This window comes from Neoarthrinium moseri (assembly GCF_022829205.1).
Source record: "Neoarthrinium moseri strain CBS 164.80 chromosome Unknown scaffold25_Wmoseri_CBS_16480, whole genome shotgun sequence".
NCBI lineage: Eukaryota > Fungi > Ascomycota > Sordariomycetes > Amphisphaeriales > Apiosporaceae > Neoarthrinium > Neoarthrinium moseri.
Window position 1 is genome coordinate 491,235 of NW_026055139.1, and position 20,828 is coordinate 512,062.

The 20,828-nt window shown below is 52.7% G+C and overlaps 9 protein-coding genes across 9 annotated transcripts; 2 read left to right on the plus strand and 7 right to left on the minus strand.

Moving 5' to 3' along the window:
* Window positions 1–2: 2 nt before the first annotated feature.
* Window positions 3–3,087, minus strand: JN550_006974 (uncharacterized protein; the record flags this gene model as incomplete). The annotated part of the gene is made up of 2 exons (XM_049318774.1): window positions 3–2,700; window positions 2,762–3,087. The coding sequence occupies 2 exons, from the start codon at window positions 3,085–3,087 to the stop codon at window positions 3–5; spliced, it is 3,024 nt and encodes a 1,007-aa protein (XP_049171209.1).
* A 1,242-nt stretch (window positions 3,088–4,329) lies between these two features.
* JN550_006975 (uncharacterized protein) lies at window positions 4,330–5,133 on the plus strand (the record flags this gene model as incomplete). The annotated part of the gene is made up of 2 exons (XM_049318775.1): window positions 4,330–4,872; window positions 4,990–5,133. The coding sequence occupies 2 exons, from the start codon at window positions 4,330–4,332 to the stop codon at window positions 5,131–5,133; spliced, it is 687 nt and encodes a 228-aa protein (XP_049171210.1).
* Window positions 5,134–7,243: 2,110 nt separating this feature from the next.
* JN550_006976 (uncharacterized protein) lies at window positions 7,244–9,337 on the plus strand (the record flags this gene model as incomplete). Its single annotated transcript, XM_049318776.1, has 1 exon — window positions 7,244–9,337. The coding sequence occupies one exon, from the start codon at window positions 7,244–7,246 to the stop codon at window positions 9,335–9,337; it is 2,094 nt and encodes a 697-aa protein (XP_049171211.1).
* Window positions 9,338–9,615: 278 nt separating this feature from the next.
* JN550_006977 (uncharacterized protein) lies at window positions 9,616–9,918 on the minus strand (the record flags this gene model as incomplete). Its single annotated transcript, XM_049318777.1, has 1 exon — window positions 9,616–9,918. The coding sequence occupies one exon, from the start codon at window positions 9,916–9,918 to the stop codon at window positions 9,616–9,618; it is 303 nt and encodes a 100-aa protein (XP_049171212.1).
* Window positions 9,919–10,023: 105 nt separating this feature from the next.
* JN550_006978 (uncharacterized protein) lies at window positions 10,024–11,729 on the minus strand (the record flags this gene model as incomplete). Its single annotated transcript, XM_049318778.1, has 4 exons — window positions 10,024–10,158; window positions 10,224–10,584; window positions 10,636–11,321; window positions 11,379–11,729. The coding sequence occupies 4 exons, from the start codon at window positions 11,727–11,729 to the stop codon at window positions 10,024–10,026; spliced, it is 1,533 nt and encodes a 510-aa protein (XP_049171213.1).
* Window positions 11,730–12,392: 663 nt separating this feature from the next.
* JN550_006979 (uncharacterized protein) lies at window positions 12,393–14,591 on the minus strand (the record flags this gene model as incomplete). The annotated part of the gene is made up of 10 exons (XM_049318779.1): window positions 12,393–12,829; window positions 12,884–12,951; window positions 13,005–13,070; window positions 13,131–13,365; window positions 13,427–13,755; window positions 13,808–14,091; window positions 14,142–14,205; window positions 14,270–14,305; window positions 14,368–14,393; window positions 14,445–14,591. The coding sequence occupies 10 exons, from the start codon at window positions 14,589–14,591 to the stop codon at window positions 12,393–12,395; spliced, it is 1,692 nt and encodes a 563-aa protein (XP_049171214.1).
* A 408-nt stretch (window positions 14,592–14,999) lies between these two features.
* On the minus strand, window positions 15,000–16,380 carry JN550_006980 (uncharacterized protein; the record flags this gene model as incomplete). Its single annotated transcript, XM_049318780.1, has 3 exons — window positions 15,000–15,566; window positions 15,618–16,292; window positions 16,360–16,380. 3 exons carry the CDS (start codon window positions 16,378–16,380, stop codon window positions 15,000–15,002), a joined length of 1,263 nt encoding a protein of 420 aa, XP_049171215.1.
* A 433-nt stretch (window positions 16,381–16,813) lies between these two features.
* On the minus strand, window positions 16,814–18,027 carry JN550_006981 (uncharacterized protein; the record flags this gene model as incomplete). Its single annotated transcript, XM_049318781.1, has 3 exons — window positions 16,814–17,207; window positions 17,263–17,713; window positions 17,769–18,027. 3 exons carry the CDS (start codon window positions 18,025–18,027, stop codon window positions 16,814–16,816), a joined length of 1,104 nt encoding a protein of 367 aa, XP_049171216.1.
* Window positions 18,028–19,552: 1,525 nt separating this feature from the next.
* On the minus strand, window positions 19,553–20,604 carry JN550_006982 (uncharacterized protein; the record flags this gene model as incomplete). Its single annotated transcript, XM_049318782.1, has 3 exons — window positions 19,553–20,009; window positions 20,059–20,389; window positions 20,460–20,604. The coding sequence occupies 3 exons, from the start codon at window positions 20,602–20,604 to the stop codon at window positions 19,553–19,555; spliced, it is 933 nt and encodes a 310-aa protein (XP_049171217.1).
* Window positions 20,605–20,828: the final 224 nt, after the last annotated feature.

Below are 20,828 nucleotides of genomic sequence, written 5' to 3' on the forward strand. Positions count from 1 at the left end.
CCCTAGGGGGGCAGGCTGTCAATGTTGCCCAATTGAAACTCTTGTAGTGGAAGTGAGGCCTGAATCCAGGAAGCGAGATCAGTTGCGTCCAGAGCTTGAGTCTTCTCAGCGTGAGTGGCAAATGTGCGCCTACACAACAAGGCGGCGTAGAATCCATATCTAGCAGAATGCTCAGCAATACTAGCAGTGGACGCATCTCGTACCTCTGTTCGAAGCCGGGAAGTCCAAGTCAATGTTGCGTTGCGTGCCGTCTTGAGTAGTGACGTTGCCTTGGTCCTGCTGGGCTCCTCCGACAATGAGTATAGACGCAACGCGAGGGTGACAAGGAGTTCCATGTAGTTATTCTCTCGCCAGTTTGTGCGTATTGTCTGAAGTTTCATTTCAACTACCTCTGTTAATCGAGAAGCAAAGTCTGCCTCTTCGAAGATGCAATGCGCAGCACCGAGAACGTTATCTGCTAATTGAGGACCAGCTTGGACGGCAGCCTGGCATATCAAACGCATCGTTTCATCATTGCTGAAGTTGAGGTTCGAGGAGCTCATCTCAACAAGGATGTTTATCCATCGACGTGCATTCCCTCCAAGAATCTTTTGGTATGCTGAAGACTCATGGACCGACAGCCCTGGCGGTACAGTACTTTGGTTTGCTTGGATCTCGTAAGAGGACGGCCCTCGTGTGACTGTTGGCGGGTGGAGATCGAGAGCAAGCAGTTGCACCTTGAGTGCATTAGGAACATAAACTCCACAGAGATGTTGCAGTGTCAAATCTTTCTTGAGATCATGGACCCAAAGTCCAGTTTCGCCGTCGTATAGCTGAAACTTTGCTGCAAACGGCAACAGTATGTCCTTACAAGGAACTTTGCCACGCCGAAACTTGTAGTGTGTCTGACTGAAACACTTGATGACCGAAGCAAGAGACACACCTTGCATATTTGCTGACGCAAAAGCACTTACTGCTTTGCAGTCTCTGACTGCGACCATCGGTTTTGGTGAAGTAGAAACGCGGCAGGGGTGCGTAAAACTGTGTAGTATTTTCCAGGTGGCATTACGATACGCAGAGATGAACTCGGGCATTCCAAGCTCGAAAATCATGATTGACCGAGCAGGATTCTTCTTGGGAAGAAAATCTTCGTGCGCGTCAATGCTGATGCGTTTCCTGACTCGCCCGTGCCAACACTTCTTGCATCCGTCTACATTTATTTTCCCGCTTGACGGATCTGTTGAGCAACGGCATACTCCGTTCGAGAAGTCCTTAGTATGACGATCATAATTATCACACGCCGCAAGCCATTCGTGTTCCTTCGCATCACGTGCTTCATCTGATGCCGATTGAATTCTGTCGCCCAAGGCAAGCATTTCGGGGGAACTGCTGACAAATCGAACCGCCAGACAATTCTCGTCAAGGGGGCCGAGCACGCTGTCATACCAGGAAGTCTGATGCCGTTCGTTCAAGTAAGATTGGATCTCTCGAAGATGGGACATTTCCGCTACCGTGGGTAGTTGGAGGACGTCAAGTAGCTCCGGGACAAAGGCTGGTCGGTGATGGCCAATGATGGGGCGCAATATGATCACGCATCTTTCGAGGTATACCCACAGAAGGAACAGATGGAGAAGTTTCGCACTCAAGTGTTCAGGGTCAGATCCATAAAGAGTTCCTGCTGCTTCGATATAATCGTGAATTTGTCTAGCAACGTCGGTGCAACGGCCTTCCAAGCGCCTTCTCGGAATCGGCGCTTTGCTTTGCACAACAATTCCCATCTCTGTAGTTCGAAGTCTGAATACTTGCTGTGTGAAGTTTTGGGACTGCATGATGGATTTGTCGAGAGACTGAGGTAGGCAGTACGAGGTATTATTTCTGTCCTGCACAGGCTTGAATGAAAGCAATTCGTCAAAATAACTGCGGCTGTTGGGTAGAGATAGGTGAAAATTGTCCTCCCCTACCCTGCATGGGAGTTTGGGCACCCGACGAGCCGTGGCTCGTTTGAAAGACTCCCAAGAAGTGTTGAGGTGGCTAGTTGTCACGTCTACCAAAGCCTTGACCAAAGGCCGAAGTCTTTCAAGGATAGATCGACATGCCGTGGTTCGACTTGCTCCCAGCGCTGCACAATCAGCTTCGAGCTTTGCCATCCGACGACAAAGTTTAGCCCGTAATGTAGCGACAAGTTCGGGTTCCAGGTGGTCAGTACACTTCTCCAGAAGGCTGGAAAACAGAATGCCCATCAAGCACTTATAAGCAAAACGACCTTGCTGGTTGCCGAGCTCAAGCGATAACTGTCGCTGTGACGCAACTCTCAAGACAAGCCAGAATGGAAGTCTGCGCCATGGAAGTTCTGCATTGTTGATGTTGACATCGTCACGTATGCTCTTCCGCAGCAGAGGTGCGTCGAAGTGACATCCCAGAGCCTCGAGAAGTGGTAACAACATTTGCGTGATCAGGGCTGGGTCTGTGGTGTCTCGGACCTCAACGACAGAAACGCCAGCTTTCTTGGTAGATGCTTGGAGGAAGTGCAATGACTCCATGCTGGCTTGTTCCAGAAACCCTGACAAGCTTTCTTGGAATCCTTCATCTGCGAACTCGCTGAAAGGTATTCTTGCCGACCGTCCAGGGAAATCCCACTGCAGTGCATGGCCTGCTGCAAGGACGTCCTGGGATGTTGGTGATGTTTCGAAGGCCTCGAAGATGACATTGCGGCCGTCATCGCTGCAAAAGGGTTAGATAGGTGATCAAGCATTGAGAAACCGAGGAAAATAGTTCCACTCACAGATCCTCACGGCGTATGAGCAAGGCCGCATTCTGTTCACGCACAAGCAATATCAACATGTAACCTGGGCAAAGTTTGCGAAAGTGGTCCAACAAGGCCATCTTATCAATACCACCGACATTCAGCTGGGAGCATACATCCAGTGACCGTTTGAGGTTCTGAAAGGATTGCTTCCATGGCTCGTCTGCCATGTCCAGGATGACGTCGCAGGCACTGATGAGGCGTCTGAGTACATCATGCGAGAGTGCATCAGCGTCGTCATCAGCGCGGCCGGGGAGGTGGTATGGTAATACCAAGTGGTTGAATACAGCGCGAAGGGCGTCCATCTTGATATTCGATGCACATTCAGGGATGCAACGAGTGTACTGTTTGGCAAAAGTGGAATTTCAAACTCGAATTCAGGTGCGCAAACGGGGGTTGATTGGGCAGGTATTGAGATCCAATTTGGTCAGCTTCAATTTGACAGAGGGGGAGTGATGAAGATGAGGTGTCAAAATGCAAGACGCATTGGTGAGAAAAAATTTCAAGGTTTGTTCAAGGCACCGAGCTGATACGGAGGTGCAGTTTTGGGATGTGGCAGCTGAGAGCTGCGTTGGTGAGATTGGAAGTTTGACTTCAGAAGCCACTGAGCGCCAGCATCCAAACCATTCAAGCTGCAACAACAGAGACTAGTCAATATTTGAGGCTGGATACAGAAAAGCCGTATGCTTCTCCCTTGCCCCCTCAGTTTGTCGAAAGGAGATCAACCGTGATTATTCGATCGTCGACTGGCATTCCTTACCATCATTGTGCGTTTTATTTGAATCTTACATCTCGTTTGCAGCCAGAAACGCGTCCGTATCTTCATTCAGCAATGGAAAATCGAACCCAAGTGAATACAATAGCTACGTGTATGTCTCAGAGAGTATTGCCAGGCTCTCAACCCAGGCTCATCGTACTTGCGGAGTCCAACGGAGACAGGTGTAATCACCAGCTCATTTCTTGATTGAACGTGGCATTTAGGGAACCCCAATAATTACTTGCTCGATATTCGAGGCATGCTCCGACAGTTGTCGACGAGGAAGAGGAGATTCTACCCAGCCTAAGACATGTCTATGCATGACACAATACATCAGCAGCCACAAGCCTAAGCTGCCGGAGGCCCACCGCGTAGTAGCAATTATCAATACGCCGAGTTCCAAAAGAACGAGTGCATGGGGTTTCGTGCGTGATTCACAACGCACTTATTTGCTTGGGTTGCAGTTGACTTCATCATATGACCCTAATCTAATGTGATGCTTCCCTCTAGAGTCATTTACCCTAATGGATAGACTGCTTATGCCACTGTAGACTGATCCAGCTCTACATCCCTTCTGCATGACGCAATGCATACTCACTTGTCTGGCATTAAGTTCGACAAGTCGACCATTCCGGACTTGGCGGTTCGAGCGCTGCTTGCAACGGGGGTTAAGCACTACATGGCGTGATATCCAGGACTGTGCTCAACATTTAGGCATACTGTATACACTTAACTAACCAAACCTTAACATGTTGGCACTGGCGGCATCGGAGCCGAAATTGTCGTCGAGATGGCCAAACATGACCCGGCCCGTATCCTCTTCACCGGCCGCAATGCTAAGTCCGCCGCGGCGACTTTACAACGTATCAAGTCTGGTGCCCCGAATGCCGTCGCTACCTTTGTGGCTTGCGACGTTGCCAGCCTCTCATCCGTCAGCAGTGGCGCCAACCAGATCCTTACAGAATGCGACCGTCTTGACGTGTTCCTGGCCAACGGCGGTATAATCGCCAAACCAGCCGAGCTCTCGACCGACGGCTATGAGATCCACTTTGCGAGCAACCACATGGGTCACGCTCTTCTGGCCAAGAAGCTGTTGCCGCTACTCGAAAAGACGGCCGACCTGCCCAACTCGAACGTGCGCATCATCTACACCACAAGTCTCGGCTGGCGTAACGGAACCCTTGACCCCTGGAAACTCAAGACGCCCATGGAAGCTGCCATACTCGGCCGCTGGATCCGCTATGGCAACAGCAAGCTTGACAATATGTTCTATGCCCGAGAGATCGCCCGCCGGCACCCCAAGGTGCTCTCTTCCAGCCTACATCCGGGCGCGGTCAAACACGGGCCTAATCAATGATCTGAAGCCCAGCGACAGGCTGTTTGTGCAGGTGTCCATGGGCAAGCTGATAACGCCAGAACAAGGTACCTTTAGCCACATGTGAGCTGTTAGCGCTCCTCGGGACAAATCAAGACGAGAGGCTTCTATGAGCCGGTCGGCGTCTTTCCTCCAGAGGATGATGCTGTAGCCAAGGACGACAAGTTCGCGAAGGATCTCTGGGAGTATACAGAGAAGGAGTTGGAGAAATGGATGTAATTAGCGACCGACGGGGCCCATCTACTATACATGTTGCTTTTGACCAAGTGTAGTAGCTTCAAATTAGATTTATTACTATCAGTGCAGTTCGAGAGTCGGTCAATTCGCCACTATTCTACTCGTATTGTGCCTTCCATTGCAGGATGGTTATCATTTAATCGAAGAAGGCTGATACTGCCCTGTGGTCTTCGTCTTAAACCGGTCGTATTAATTGCTGTTCTATGCTAGCTCCTTAGTATAGGAAGGACCACTGCGTGTTGACGCGCTCCAAAAGATAGAAAATGGTACTAGAAGGGCTGCCACTGTTACGGACTGGCTAGTGCAGGTGGTTGCTGTGGTGGGGGATGAGGGGTGATTCACCCGACCTGTAAAAAGCAAATGCCACGGCTGTGGAGAAAGCTCTTCTTTCCTCACCTCCCCCAGTCCTAGAATTTATCGCAATACTACAGGATTTGTAGCAGAGGCTCGACTCACCGGTGATGCTGTGACGCATTTGGTAGAAGAAGAAAAAAAAGAAAAATGTGGCGACAAAACGTAAAAAACATACAACACCGGGTATTCGCTGGTGGTCACCCACCCAACTACTAATCCAGCAGTCACCAGCTTATCTATGGGAGAGCGGACGGGATCCCGAGTTTTCTAGTGCTTATGGTCGTATGTGCACAGTTACAAACGGTTTGTCTATAATATAGGGACAGTTTATGCTGTTGGGACAATGTTTGCTTTTGCCCGCCTTAGCTTCAAAGAGCCACCACGTGAGCCTCTCTGGACCATAGGCCATGGGAGGCGTAGCTCCCAACGAATTCCGACAAAAGAAATTCACGAAGACTTAAATAACATAACTCGTGAGGTGAAAGACCTCAACAGAGAAGCTTTGCCCGGCGGATCAGGTTGCCGTTGGACACCTGCTGATTCTTTGTGGTCTTTACACCCCTGCTCTAAGGTGGGCCCTTGAGTGCTCAGAGATCAAGTGGCCAGCGCTTGATAGGGCTCGCTTGCGGGTAAGATTGATGATGTGATTGCATATACAACTAGGTCCCTGTTCTCAGTACATAAATTGCGAATGATGTGAAGATGTCACCAAGGGTATAGTTGAAGCGATATCAGTAGAGCGGACCACTTGTGTCTAAAACAGGATTAACCTGATCTATGCACTTGGTGGAAAATTCTCCAAATGTTTCAGGGAGATGCGTCCCGGCGCAGGTAGTTGTCGGTCCCTTGGGACCTTTAGGGGTAAATCGCAGATAACAAAGCAGAGTCCTACTTGTATACGGAGTCCCCGATCCTTCTGCTCTCTTGGTAGGCTATTGACATCAACTGTCCTGGCCGTGCACGTTTTCGAATACAGAAGGCTAAGGCTGCAAAAGTGTCATGGATGAACTTCCTTGCATCTTTATCAGCCTCAAGCGATTGGGGCTTGCAGGAGAACGAATCTGGGAAACGTTGCCGCCAGAAAGATGTTCGTGCAAGCTCGTCAGCTCGGATATAAACCCACTTGCCGGGGCCTCTCTGGGTCGGGTCATGGGCCTGCAGTAACCCCGCGGAGACCGACAAGAGAGATTAAATCCCGTATTCGCCGCCGAAGCAACTTCGGACACCGAAGACACAAATACACAATGCTTCAGGCGCAAAGGCATTTCCTCCTGCCGACGGCGTCGACGGCTCGGGCTGTTGGATTGCGCATTTTAGGTATTCAGCCACCATCTCCATCACAGAACAGTCACATGCAGAGCGAGCGACTCGGGGCCCCGGATTGCAGATGGGGCGGCTCCTCCTGGTCAGCCGCGCCTAGACCAGATTCGACCGCTGGGGCCAGCGCCTTTAGCGCACCGGAGTGACCTCACGATGTGGCCCAGCGAAGATAGCGTGGCCCGCGTGGCCCGCGTGGCCCCAAACCGCCAGTAGCTCGGCCGCCGGTGGGGCGCAGGCTAGTACCGACCTCGGCTCATTGTCTTGGGACCCTGAACATTGACCGCGGCCATTGCTGGAACTTAAAGGAGACCGAGCCTCCAATTCCCTCACCTGCTGCACACGGGAGTCCTGCTGAAGCTTGCACTCGAGACGAGACGAGAGTACTGGGACCTGCACACCCTGACCGAGATTCTTCATCATGCCGTCCAATCCGGGTTGGGTAAAGCAGCTGACTGTGGCCGAGCCGCAGGGAGGCGACCTGCTCGCCAAGGAGCGCGCAGGAAGCAACATCAATGTCGACCAGCTGGCCGAGTACATGTTCACCAAGGAGACCCTGGAGAAGCGGGAGCGCATCCTCAAGATCCTCGTCGAGGACCCCGTCTTCGACAAGTCGCAGAACTACTTCCAGGGTCGCGAGTCCCGCATCGAGGCCTCCCTGGCCAAGGGGAAGCGGTTGCGCCAGCTGACGGTCAAGCACAACTGGACCCAGGATGACTATGTCGTTGCCAACGACCTCCTCAGCGAGCCCACTCCTTACGGCCTGCATGCCACCATGTTCCTGGTCACCCTGCGTGAGCAGGGCACACCGGAGCAGCACAAGCTCTTCCTGGAGAGGGCACAGAAGTACGAGATCATTGGATGCTACGCCCAGACTGAGCTCGGCCACGGGTCCAATGTCAGGGGCCTCGAGACCACGGCCACGTGGAACCAGAACGACAAGACCTTTACCATCCACTCGCCACACCTCACTTCATCCAAGTGGTGGATCGGATCGCTCGGCAAGGCTGCAAACCACGCCGTCGTGATGGCACAGCTCATCATCGACGGCAAGCGCTACGGACCTCACCCTTTTGTGGTCCAAATCAGAGACCTCAAGACCCATGAGCCTCTGGAGAACGTCCATGTCGGCGACATCGGCCCCAAGTTCGGCTACAACACCATGGACAATGGCTTCCTCCTGCTCAACCACGTCAAGGTTCCGCACGTCAACATGCTTGCCAGATTCTCGCGAGTGGACCCCGGGTCCGGCAAATACGTTCGCCCTGCGAACCCCTCGGCCGTGTACGGAACCCTCACCTGGGTCCGCAGTACTATTGTTCTCCAGTCAGGGTCCGTCTTGGCCCGTGGTGTCACTATCGCCACCCGCTACTGCGCCGTCCGCCGACAGTTCCAGGATATGGATGCTAAGGGCAACGTGGGCGAGAACCAGGTGATCAACTACACCATGGTCCAGTATCGTCTGCTACCTCTTTTGGCTGCTACGTTTGCTCTCCACTTCACCGGCCGTGGCATGATCCGCTTGTACGAGGAGAACCAGAAGCGCACAGCAGCCAAGCAAGAGGCTAGCCAGCTGAGCGACTCGAACCGCCGCCCCGGCCCCGAGGAGCTCAACCCCGGCGCCGATTTGCTGGCCGACCTGCACGCCACGTCCTGCGCACTCAAGTCATACGGCAGCACAGTGGCGGGTGAAGGTCTCGAGGCCTGTCGTCGGGCCTGTGGTGGCCACGGCTACAGCTCCTTCTCTGGCATCGGCACCTGGTATGCTGACTACCTACCAACTCTTACCTGGGAGGGTGACAACTACATGTTGACGCAGCAGGTCTGCCGTTACCTGTTGAAGTCTGCGCGCGCTGTGCTGTCAGGCAAGGCGTCGGAGAACGACACTTCTCGCATCCTGAAGGCGTTCCTGGCTCGCCGTGACACGGGAGCTGCGTTTGATGTGCTGGCCTCAGACACCGACCTCGTGGATGCCTTTGCCTGGCGTGTCGCATACCTCACGTTCGAGGCTCTTCAGCACCGCGACGTCGAGAAGCAGTCGTGGAACAGCTTGCTTGTCGACTTCTACCGCCTGAGCACCGCACACGCACAGTACATGGTGGTCAAGTCCTTCTACGACGCGCTCGTGGAGGAGTCGACCCGCAGCTCTCTCGACCGCCAGACCCTGGCAGTCCTGCACAAGCTTTTCCGCCTCTTCGCTCTCCACACCCTGGAGCGTGAGGCGTCTGAATTTTTCTCAAGCAGCGCAACCACGGTGCGCCAGATCACGCTTACGCGCAAGGCCGTCATGAAGCTTCTCGAGGAGATCCGGCCACACGCTGTCAGACTCGTGGACTCGTGGAAGTTCCCAGACTGGCAGCTTGATTCCAGCTTGGGACGCTATGACGGCAAGGTCTACGAAGATATGTTTTACAGGGCCAGCGAGCTCAATCCCCTAAACAAGGTGGTTTTCGATCCGTACCCGGATAGTCCCGTTCTGTTCAAGAAGGACGAGCGCACCAAGAGCAAGCTATAGCCGATTTAGAGATAGATTACGTCCTTCGGGGGATGACGGTTTTTTGTGTGATAGAGGTTCAAGGATAGAGCTTCGCTAGATGTATATAGTAGTCATGAACCCGCATTGCATTGCTACCCTGCAGCATGTCCGCCTGCCTGCCAGCAAGATTGTGAAGAGCCTTGAGTTGGAAATACGGCATTCGCGGTCACACTTGCATTATTCCTCGGCAATTGCGACGACTCCGTAAGTCCGCCCACCACAGAAATATACTGGCCGCTCTTATGGCCAACGCGTAACTAGGCAAGGCCCATGGGGCGAGCGCTAGGCTGGTAGGGAAAAACACTGCCATCAACCACCCTCACGTTGATGGTCCCATAGACGAGCCGCTCGTTGTTTGCAACTCCACCCGCTTCCTGCGCCAGCATAGGGTTGCCGCCGGTCAAGTGCTGCGAAGATCCGACCCGTCTGAGCACAGCGTCATACCACTCATCAAACGGGAGTCGGCAGTCCAAGGCGGTGCTAATGGGGATGCCGGTCATGGGTTCCGTCGTAACGAGCACCGTGGCATACCCTTGCGCAGCCTTCGCCAGGAACCGCATGTCCTATAGGACCTCGGTAGCGTTGATCATGGTGTGTATGGAGTTGTAGTTCGGGTCGATGACCAGCGGATCCAGCGGGTTGGAGCTGTTGATTCGCACTGTACTCTAGCTGAGCGGGACGAGGTTGTACGGCGTCACGTTGGCGACCTTGAGCTGCCAGACGAACTTGATGCGTGGCTCCATTGCGTACCACAGCTCACTAAAGACGATCGGAGTGGGATGAAGCATGCATAGTTTAGTCTAAGCGATGATAGACATCCTAACTATGGTACACTCCGTCCAACCTGACCTGCATTGGTCTTTACATATTCGAATACATCATCAGCAGACGCAAAAGTGACTGGCATAAGCTGACCCTCAAACTTTGCGCACCCCTCAACCAAGCCTCCTGCGACTGAGTCCTTCTTCGAAGAAATATAGTAGCTGAAAGTCTGAAAAACATTGTCTGTCAGATTCACAGCTTGGCCATTGAACGCACTAGTAGGCTGTGTAAGGTTGGACAGCTGCGGGTAAAGACTAGCTTCTTCCGATGTCAGATCTGGCGGTGAGCAGAACGTTGCAGGCGTATTAGGCGTGGCAAGGTTGCTGAAGGTGAAGATGCGGGTGTGGTCATCAGCGTATTTACCACTTTGGTCAAAGTAGTTGCCAGTAACCAGAACCGACGACCTTACATGAGAGGTTAGCAGGAGTGATAGGACAAATGGTAGTTGAGCTCACATATTGTAGATCCCCATGTTGTACTGAAAGTCCGGCGTGTAGTTATTATCTCGTGTTTGTAACGCCGTACTGGAACCATTCGAGCTCATATATTCGAAGAGGGGCGCTTTATTAGCGTAGTTGCTGAAGACATTGTTAGCAATATAGAATGTGCCAAAGCGCATCAACGGATTGCGGCTCTGAGAGTTGACAAAATGGTTGCCAAACACAGTGAATCTCATCTTCCCAATATCTCGCGGCCCCTCCTTCTCACCGCCACCCCAAAGCAGGCTCTTGTGGTGATTCGCTACAATATTATGAGAGAAGGTGATGTTATCGGATCCGTCTTCCACATCTACCAGACCGTCATAGCGATCTACTTGCCAGCCCCATATCGCTGGATCTGGCGCTACAGCAGCTGGGCCGTCCTCGAAAACGTTCCCATCGAGCCAAATCATACTGGACGTTACGACGCTGATAGCATCATAACGGGCATTCCAGGTGCTGGGATACGTTTCGGGTGCCGGGAAGCAGTCTCGTGGTGGACTCATGCGCAGGTTCCTAATGATAATGTTCGACTGGGAGTTCATGATCAAAGAAACGCCATTCAGAAAAGCGTTCGAGTCCCATCCCACTAGTGTCAGGTTACTTTGAACACTGACAGACTCCCAAGACTTTTGAACATTCTGTGCTGTGCCTCGCCACCCCTGAACATCATACGTCAGCCATGCTACTCTGCAGTTGGAACGGGCAACATTACTCACATTTTGCTTGTTCAGAAGCGTGAGATACTCTGTCGCATTTCGCCCTTCGAATGGTTGGTTGGCTGCAGCGGCAGCCTTTACCGAGCTGGTATATGTCGAGTTCATGGCCATAATGTAGAGAGTGAAATTGTAGTTGGGAACGTTGCTGCTGTCAATGTAGAGTTGACAATTTCCATAAGTAGTCTCATTGATCTGTTTTCCTTGAATCTCGCCTTTAACGTAGATCGTCCGTGGCTCTGGCTTAGTTAACGCCGTCCGGAGGTCCATCATGTTGTCAACCACATAGACATTGCCGTTCCCGCCGCCTGTGGCCTGTTTTGCAAAACCAAAGGGCTGTCGGTCTGGAAGCATCGGTGACGAATCTTGCCGTCTTTGTACACTGGTCGTTGAAACGACCAGAGCCAGATGGCCCAGACAAGAGAGGATATTCTTCCAATGCATGATACCGTGATATGAGAGCGAGCAAGACCACACAGTTGTCAAAGTTTTAGACCGCCTTACGAGGCTGCATTCATCATTGCTCCAGAGACGTCGATTATCTCTACCGATGAATGACCGTCCAAGTTGAGATAGCTTTCCAAATCGTTTGGAACCTCCTTAATCACTATTATTTGCTGATCCCCGAAGTTCCCCAGTCAATCATTAGTTTAACCGTGTCAGGACCCATAGTGGTAGCGAATAGCAGCGGGTTCGCCCACTTATTGGTGGAATTGAGGTTGGCGTTATGCTTAACCCGAGACGCGAGACCCCACATTTCGCCCAAACGGTAATTGCGGAGTGCATGAAGGACCACGGCGCCTCCATAGGCGTGGATTTTTCAACTGAAAGATTCAGTGATGTTGTCGGTGTATATCAGAATCTAGGGCCCTCAGCAATTCATTTGGCCGGCGGGGAATTCGTATGTTTAGGATGTTAACTACAGGGTGTACTTCTTAGAACATGGCAACCAGTGTCTCGATTTATCTTGTGATCGACGTACAGTACATGATTCCTGTTCCCGATTATCAATCCTACTCAAGCACCGGTCATCTTGTCTACCTTTTCCACATGCTCTACAGTAGCCTCTATCTTGCTTGTCATTAGCTCCTTGACACCTTTGAGGCAGGCAACTGCAACAATAGCCAAAACCACGAATGGGATGATGCTGGACCAAGCCAGTCGGTATGCATGAGCATACTCCCAATGGCTCGCATCGAGTGCTGCAGCCCAGACATCTGGTGTTGCACCCGCGATATCAGCACCGATTTGTCCAGAGCCTAGAGCTTCCAAGAGATCCCCAATACTGCTTTCCGGAAGGCCAGCGTTCACTGCTGCGGACGACACAGCAGATGCATAGTGAGTACTGATTCTCCCGTTGATAATAGCATTTAGGACGGCCGAACCGAAGGCACCACCTATGGCTCTGGCAGAGAATGCCAGGCCAGTGGCCGTTGAAAGATACGCATGGGGCGCTGTGAATTGGACGCAAGCTACAAGTAGAGTCAAGGGCCCAGATTGACCCATACCCCCAAGGACATTGAAGGCGATCTGCGCGGCATTCCAAGAAGGCTGGATCGTTGCATAGCAGATAGTTCTATGCAATGTCAATGGGATGTGATTATGACGAAAAAGCAGTGGGGGCCTTACATAATGAGGAAGAGTGTAAACGTGACAAGAAGAGGTGACTTCAGATCTTTGAATCGGGTTGCATACCTAAAAAAACATTACCAAAAGGACAGACGACATTGCCATGTAAGCTCTTGATGTACTCACCATGTGATAGGTATACTGGTAAGAAGTGTTGGGAGTTGAGCACTGAGTTGTCGTACCGAGATATCCCAGGCGTTGTCTTCAAACCCAAGGTTTAGAATTATCTGAGGTGTGATAGAGTTGACAGCACTGTAGAATATCCAACCCTCAACAGCGAAGGCAAAGACACTCAAGAAGAAATTGAGATTCTTGCGGAAGAACACGTGAGCAATGAGTCCATCATCGCGACCTTTCCACTCTAGAGGATAGGGAATAATTAGCAGTTGGCCGATTACCGAGACCATCAAACGTCAACTCACCGTACAGCAGGAACAGAACAAGAAGTACAAGTCCGATGGTCAAAGGTGCAGCAACCATAGCGCTGGACCAGGCAAATTCGCCTCCCGCATAGTCTAGCGCAATCAGCATCAAGGTAGTTGAAGATATAAACAGAAACGACCCAATGGGGTCGCAGGCCCAGATATAGTCTTTCAAGGCCATCTTCGGATATTCGGTATGCTCCGAGGGCCAGTACAGGCAAAGGAGCCCAAGAGAAGTAATGCCATGGAAGGCAGCCTGGAGCCAGAAGATGTACCGCCAGCCGCCTGCATCAATGTTGGTCAGGGCCCCAGACCCGAGAACACCCACCCTAACATCTTTGGTCAGTAGGATTCGTCCGCAAATCGCGGAACGAAACTTACAGTCCACCCACTGCACCTCCCATGAACGAGAATCCATTTGCCAAAGCTCGGTACTTGAGAGGAAGGATCTCTGAGGGTATCGCCTGGACGATTGAAATAGTTGAAAGAGTAGTGCCGATGAGAATCCCTCCACCGATTAGCATGTTCATAGATGTTGCCTTTGCCGAGATCACAGCGCCGACGAATGCAATCAACGGAGGGATCGCAGCCAAGTACTTCCGGTTCAAGACATCTGACAGGCGCCCAACAATGGGCGAGAGGACACTTTGCATGAGCAATGGGCCCTAGCGCTCTGTTAGAAGTTTCACCACTCATGGTCGGGCGAGAAGCTTACTTGTATGATCCATCCGGCCAGCGCGGGACTTCCCAAGTCCCTGATGATGAATGCGATGACCGACCTGGTCCACCCAATTGTCAGTGACCTCAGCATGATGGGAGCAACGAGAACGGTGTATGCTATACCCTGCAGCGACTACGACGAAAACCTGTGCCATGATCCTAGAACCCAAAGTGTTAGCCCGGTAGCTGGTACATCATCCTTCCTTCTCGGAGTCTCTTACGCAAAGCAGGTAATGAAGACAACAACCTGTTTGCTAGGTCAGCTTTGGCTCGAGTTCTACAGGAGTACTAGACTGACCCAAGATCGCCAACTGAGATTCACCTGTATCCCTTCGTCTGCGGCCTCCTCCTCAATGGGGACGATAGTCTTCTCCTCATGGTGGATCGCGTCCACCTCCACCTTGTCATTCTGATCAGCGCCAATCTTTTGGTCGTCCGTAGCCATGATGATATGCCGATAACAAGCAGCGTTTGTTAAAAAAAAAAAAAAAAAATACAAGCCCGAATGCCAGGGGGAAAGGAATCTTGGGGAGCGTAAACCTTGCAGATTTTATACAGCGTGGAATCATTCAGCTTCAGGGAGGTTGAAGCAACAAAGCGCCGCTGTCCTATGTGGCCCATTCCCCTTTCGCTCAGGGTGCCATTCGCTACCTAGGTAGACATTCCCCGTGGTACAGATAGCCTACCGCCTCCATGCGGGGTTGGCAGCGGCAGTTGTTACCGTGGGTGTTACCCCAACCTGGGGAAGACCGGGGGGTCGTCGCGACGATGCATGGTCATTGGGCGCCAGTGGGACAAATTGGAGTCGCGAGGCGCTGGTCAGCAGCACTTGGCGACGCTGACAGTCACATTACTAATTTTTCATTTTGATCCCAGGTCCGATACTCTCGGTCCTCCGCGCTTGCAGTGCTTCACGCAGGGCCCGGATATCATCCACGCCTTCGTGGAACTCGCCGCCGTGTTGTTTCCAGGTCTGGTCAGCCAGATCCGCGTACAGCTCCGCGTTCTCAAAATCATCCACCTGGAGGTATGCCCGCGAGATGAGATCGTACCATACCACCAGCTGAGGTCCTAGCCCCTCCTGATCCACCAGATGGAGCATCTCAGACACTAGTCTCGTGAGCTTTCCTTTCTTGTTGGCCTTGGCTGATCTGAGCCGATCGGCTATCGTTTGGATCCTGGTTCTTGCGGCGTCAGACTTCGCAACCTCGCTAGCCGGCGCCAAACATAATGAGCAGGAGCAGTTAAAGCCCCATTGGCGCAGCAGCTCCTGTCGCTCTTCACGGATGCCACCCAGTGGGATGTAGCCATAGGCTATCTCATCCCCTGCCGAAATATCCTGGAGGGCCACGAACTCCATCGTCATGCTGGCATGAGAATAACGCCAGAATACGTTAGCCCGGCAGTCATGATTCACCCTCTGTCGGACAGTCAGCAGCTGTACTTTGCAGTGTAGAAAGTATATACACACCGAGCCTGTTGGGAAAAGCGCTATGTACTGATTTTGCTCAAAGTTGATGCCGAAGCTGTTAGTGTTCAAGATACCTTGCACCATTCCACCTTCGCTCCCAGCTGCAAGAGATAGAATGGCAGCCTTCTTCGCCACAGGCAGTCGCTCGATCGCATTCTGTATCAGATGTCGGCCTTGCTCCGGACTCACAGCCTCAAAGAGGTCCATAGGGGCAATCACAGCGGGGAAGTCAACCATGACGGTCTGCCACTGCTTGATGTCCTCCGTCACAATGACACCCTTCCCTTTATTTGGGACATCCTCGATCTCAAATGGGGCCACCCGTTCTGCTCCAGGGAATAGTAAACTAGATGGATGACTACGAAGTTTTGGTGATACAGTTGCGTCGTCCAGTGCATCAATGACCTCGACTGCTATCTCGGGCGTCGCAATAATACTCAAGCCCTCGCCGCCGCGAAAGTCTGCAAAGTTGTAGACGCAGTATTTGGGCCCCTTCTTTGGTCGATTTGCCGGTTTGACACAGCGAGGAGGATATGCCCACGGCGAATGGTTTCCTGTTCTTTTCGATGTGGCATCGTCAACTGGTATTGGGCACACACCGAGCCCAAGTGGTATAGCGTGCTTGATGATGCAAAATTTAGCTGCGGCGTGCTCAGTATGCGCCCCAAAGGAGTTCTGAGCAAGTAGTAATAAGCCAGTGATAGTTGAAGTGAGGCGAGACATCTTGCAGCTGACAACTTACGGAGCACAATTCTCTGAACATGATTCAAATGCAAGTTTTACAGCCATGGAATGACACGTGTTGATCAAGGTGATCTGAATTAGCCGCCCTTGTTACTCCGTCATTGGTTCATTAGACGATAGAGTAGCTCACCCACCGGCTAAATCTACCATGTGATCAGCGAGTGGCTTCGAGGCCTAGAAAATGCGTTCGCATTGGGGCGCCGAACACTGCAAAGTTAGTCGCTAGGCGCAAGTTCGAAAATGAAAATGAAAAACCGGTGCACTTTAGAGAGGTCGGACTGGGTGTTGCTCAGGGTTTGATATGATCACCAAACTTGTCCAAATAGATCTGCGGTAACGACAGTGGTCATGTTTTATCTCCCGAAGCTATATACAAGGAACCGATAGGTACACAAAATCACCTGAAGTTACTCTTCTCCAAATCCAGCACACCTTCGCGCGAAGCAGCAGGCTTACTTGCGAGCAGGGGGAGCACCAGGGGGACCGCCGCCGGAGTTGCCAGTGTCGACACCGCCGCCCTCTAGGTAGTGAGCCGCAGGGGTGTAGTTGTCGGTGTAGTTAGCGGTAGTGTCAACGCCCACTGTGATGAAACCCAGAAGGCCGTCCGCAATGGTGTCGCCAAGGTAGACGAAGTCTACGTAGGGATCGTAGTCTGCAGTAGCCTCGTCTGCGGCGATACCGTCATCCAGGTTGGCAGTCAAAACCTGCTGGTTGGTATTGTAGGGTGAGGTGGCCTCGGTCTCGTTGATGAGAGACATGTCGAAGAACAGCTGGCCGATGTGCAGGACGGTGCCGACCTCGTAGGTGTTGTTAGACAGGACAGTGGCATTCGAATTGGCCATCAGGCTAGAAGCATGATCAGATCCGGGTCTCAAATACAAGCCTTTCAAGGCCTACTTACTGGATGTGGACGGCTCGGCCAGTGTAGTGACCGGGGACAATGGTGTCGAATTGGGATACACCATCAGAATCCGTGGCTTGAACTCCACGGAATGTGGTAGTATCCAGTCCACCTTGGCCAGAAGCGGAAACGCCAGAGTAAACTCCAGTAGCATTGCAGTGCCAAATGTCAACCATGAGGTCAGGAACAGGCTCGAAAGTGTTCACATCGACGAACTGCAGGTCCAAGTGTAGAGGAACACCGGTCTCGCCATCGGTGATGTCCTCCCGGATCAACTCTCCAGAGACAAAGTAGGGGCCAATAGTAGTCTCGGGCACGAGGGCAGTGCTAGAGTTACCGCCGAAGATGGTCTCAATAGGAGTGTCCAGAGTGTAGCCAGTCTCGGAGACGTCATGGCTGATTGCGCTCCACTTCTCGAGGGCAGCCTGGTCACGCTTGGACTTGAGGGACTCTGGGAGAAAGTATCAGTATGCAATATTTGACAACAGCAAACGACAGTTTCTCACTCTTGGTAAGTCCACGCTTCTCCCGGAGGGCCTGTGCGATACCAGCACGGCGGGCAGCGGCGCGGGCCTTCAGTGCAAGAGCCTCAGGGGTCTTGCCGACCTCAGCGAAGGAGCGTCGAAGGTTGAGCTGAGCAGCCTTGAAGTTGTCAATCTCGCGCTTCTTCTCCTCGGCCGTGTGGACTTCGCCGGGGTGGGCAAGTGCTGAACCGATGACAGAGGCAGCCGCAAGAGAGGCGGCGAAGTTGCGGAAGTTGACCATGATGGCAAGTGAATGACAATTCGGATCCTGAGCTTGAGAAGAGAAGTCAAAAGAGTGAGGAACCTGATGAGTTGATCCAGGAATGAGAGTCCGACAAAGCGAGGTAACGAGGCCTTATTATATCACGATGTTGGACATGGTATACTCGCGCAGCAATGCTACATACAGGAGCGCCGGGCTTGGCGTTTACCGTTTCGTACACCATGTTGCGTAATATAGTCGCGATACAGAGTGTTTGTCAATGCATTTGCACCCAATACTGAGGGACAGTCAGGTTCAGAACGGAGCAATGCCACCGGGGGATCCATTCTCGCTCATAGAGCAGTCTTGGCTCCTGCAAGCGACGACGAGTTCGACGAAGATTTACGAATGAATGCCCTTATTCTCATTCAACCAATGCAAGGGCGTACGCGGCCCTCGGTGCGACGCCGAAGATGACCCACCACCAACGCCCCGTCAAACAGGAGAGAGCCGCAGTTGGTGGGACGCCCACCAGGGCACCAATGGTGAAAGGACGTTTAGTAACTGCCGCTCTGCAAGTTTCCCATTGGTGGAAGGGGGGATTAAGCATCTGGGAAACCGTTATGATGGTGGAGACTCCCTGATGGTTGTGGTTTATTTACAGTTAAAAACAAACCCGGGATGTGGGCAAAGCTTACGCGGCTCCCACTAGTGTTCAGGGGTTCGATGAATGCCAAGGCTGAAGATCATGGCGAAGAGCCTCTTATCGAGCCGCAACGTTCCTGATCCTTCTCCTTGGGGGGTAGCTGCCGCCAATGGGCATAAGGGCATTCACAAGCGAGAGTTGCTTGTGGATGCAGTTTCAGATGCTAGGGGGCTCTGCTTCGGTGCAAAGAGATGGGGCCATGCACACATGGGCAGCACAACGTCTGGGCATCTAAGCTTGATCAGATCTATTCCAGTCTTACGGCATCTTTACCCGCCAACCAGGGTTATGGGACATGGCATGCTGGTGGTAACATCTGGAGGCGCACTTCACGAGATGGTCCCTGCCCTGGTGTTTGCGCGTTCAAGGAGACAACATTGCGATCAGAAACGCCGAACCCACTGCCAAGAAGTTCTGAGTGCCAATGAGTAGACCTCGACTACACCGTCGACCCCAGATGTAAACGAAACTTCCGAGATTGATTTCCATGAAAATGGCATAGCCCTTTGCCAAGGACCATGCGCCCCAAGATGTGGATGCAACTATGTAGTTTACCCGGATCAACGCTCGTCAAACAATGGTCTTGTGCTGGTAACGACGAGATGACGCTTGCGCAAGTAGTCCACCCAAGTGTTTCCTAATCCAAAACCTGAATCCGAACAATAGCTGTGACGTTGCAGCTTCAACTCTCTCACTAAGATACGTCCGGCGCTTGGATTGGGGGGACTATGGTTCAATGCGACATGAGAATGTCGCCTCAAGCTTGGCATTCGCGTTCCATGACTTGACATGCCTCTGAACTCTGGAGATTGAATGTACATGGGCCAGAGGACGTGTCCGACTTCAGGTTTGATTCTCCTATGCAAGCTTTCCAGGTACGAACGGGTGCCCAGCACTCAGGCCTCCATCGACGGCCCAAGCCTGGCCATTGACATAACTCGCTTCGTCACTAGCCAGGAAGAGCGCAACACGAGCAATCTCGTCGGCATTGCCGCCTCGCTTCATGGGGTTCAGCTGCCCAATCTTCTTCTCTGTCCCCCGTGCCCTTGCGGTCTCAAATGTCGGTGCAGTCATTCCCGTCTCGATCAGACCCGGGCATAACGCGTTGACCCGAATGTTCGTGCCCGCAAGCTGGTAGGCGCAGGTCTGAGCAATGGAGACGACGGCGGCTTTACCTGCGGAGTAGGCGGTAGGGCCCGCATTGGAGCGGATGCCCGCGACGGAGGCCGTACCAATGATGCTGCCCGACGAAGATTTCTTGCCGGCTGAGGTTTTCATCATGGCCGGTGCAGCATGCTTCGCAGCCAAGAACACACTATGGCCGTGGGTGAGCAGAATCCAGCGGGGGTGGGACAAGGGCGTACCTAGCAGCGTTGGTCTCCATGACTTTCATGAAGTCGCTCTTCTCTACGTCCTTGAAGTGGAGCGCCTGGCCTATGATGCCGGCGTTCGCGAAGAACACATCGAGCCTGCCGTAGGTTGTGACGGCATGGTCAACCACCTCTTTGACGGCCTCCTCGTTGGCGGCGTCAAATTGACGGACATGGACCTCGACTTTGGGATATAGAGAGTTGATCTCGCGCTTGTGCTTCTCGAGGTTGCTGTTATCAAAGTCGCACAGGTAGATGGCCTTCACGCCGTTCTCAGCGAACTGGTGGCAGGTCGCGCGACCGATTCCGAGTATAGAGTTCGTCCCTGCAGAATGATATGGTTAGCCTCGGATCACAGCGTTTGGGGTCATTCGGGAGAGGTGTAATGGACGCACCCGTGACGATGGCGACCTTGTCCTTGAGCCTCAGCCCACTCGACGGGTCGGCGACCTTCTTCACGGCGGGCATGCCCTCGAAGGTCGCACCCGGGGCCAGCTGCTTCCCCAGGGCTTCTATACGCTGCTTTGCGTTCTGTGCCATTGTGTATCGCCGTCAAGATGTCCAACGAGCTTGGCGGCCGGCATGAATATGGTCTGAGGAGACAGGAAGTCGGGGCTTCCTGTCGCGACGCCCGCGCCGCCTGGCATAGGTAGTCTGGGGAACCTTGGAAGCTGTCGTGTGGGGAAGTCTGCTGCTGAGCCGAGGTGTGGCCTGGACCCCGGTAATCGGTCCCCGTTGAGCTAGGTGCTAACTTAGGTGCCACA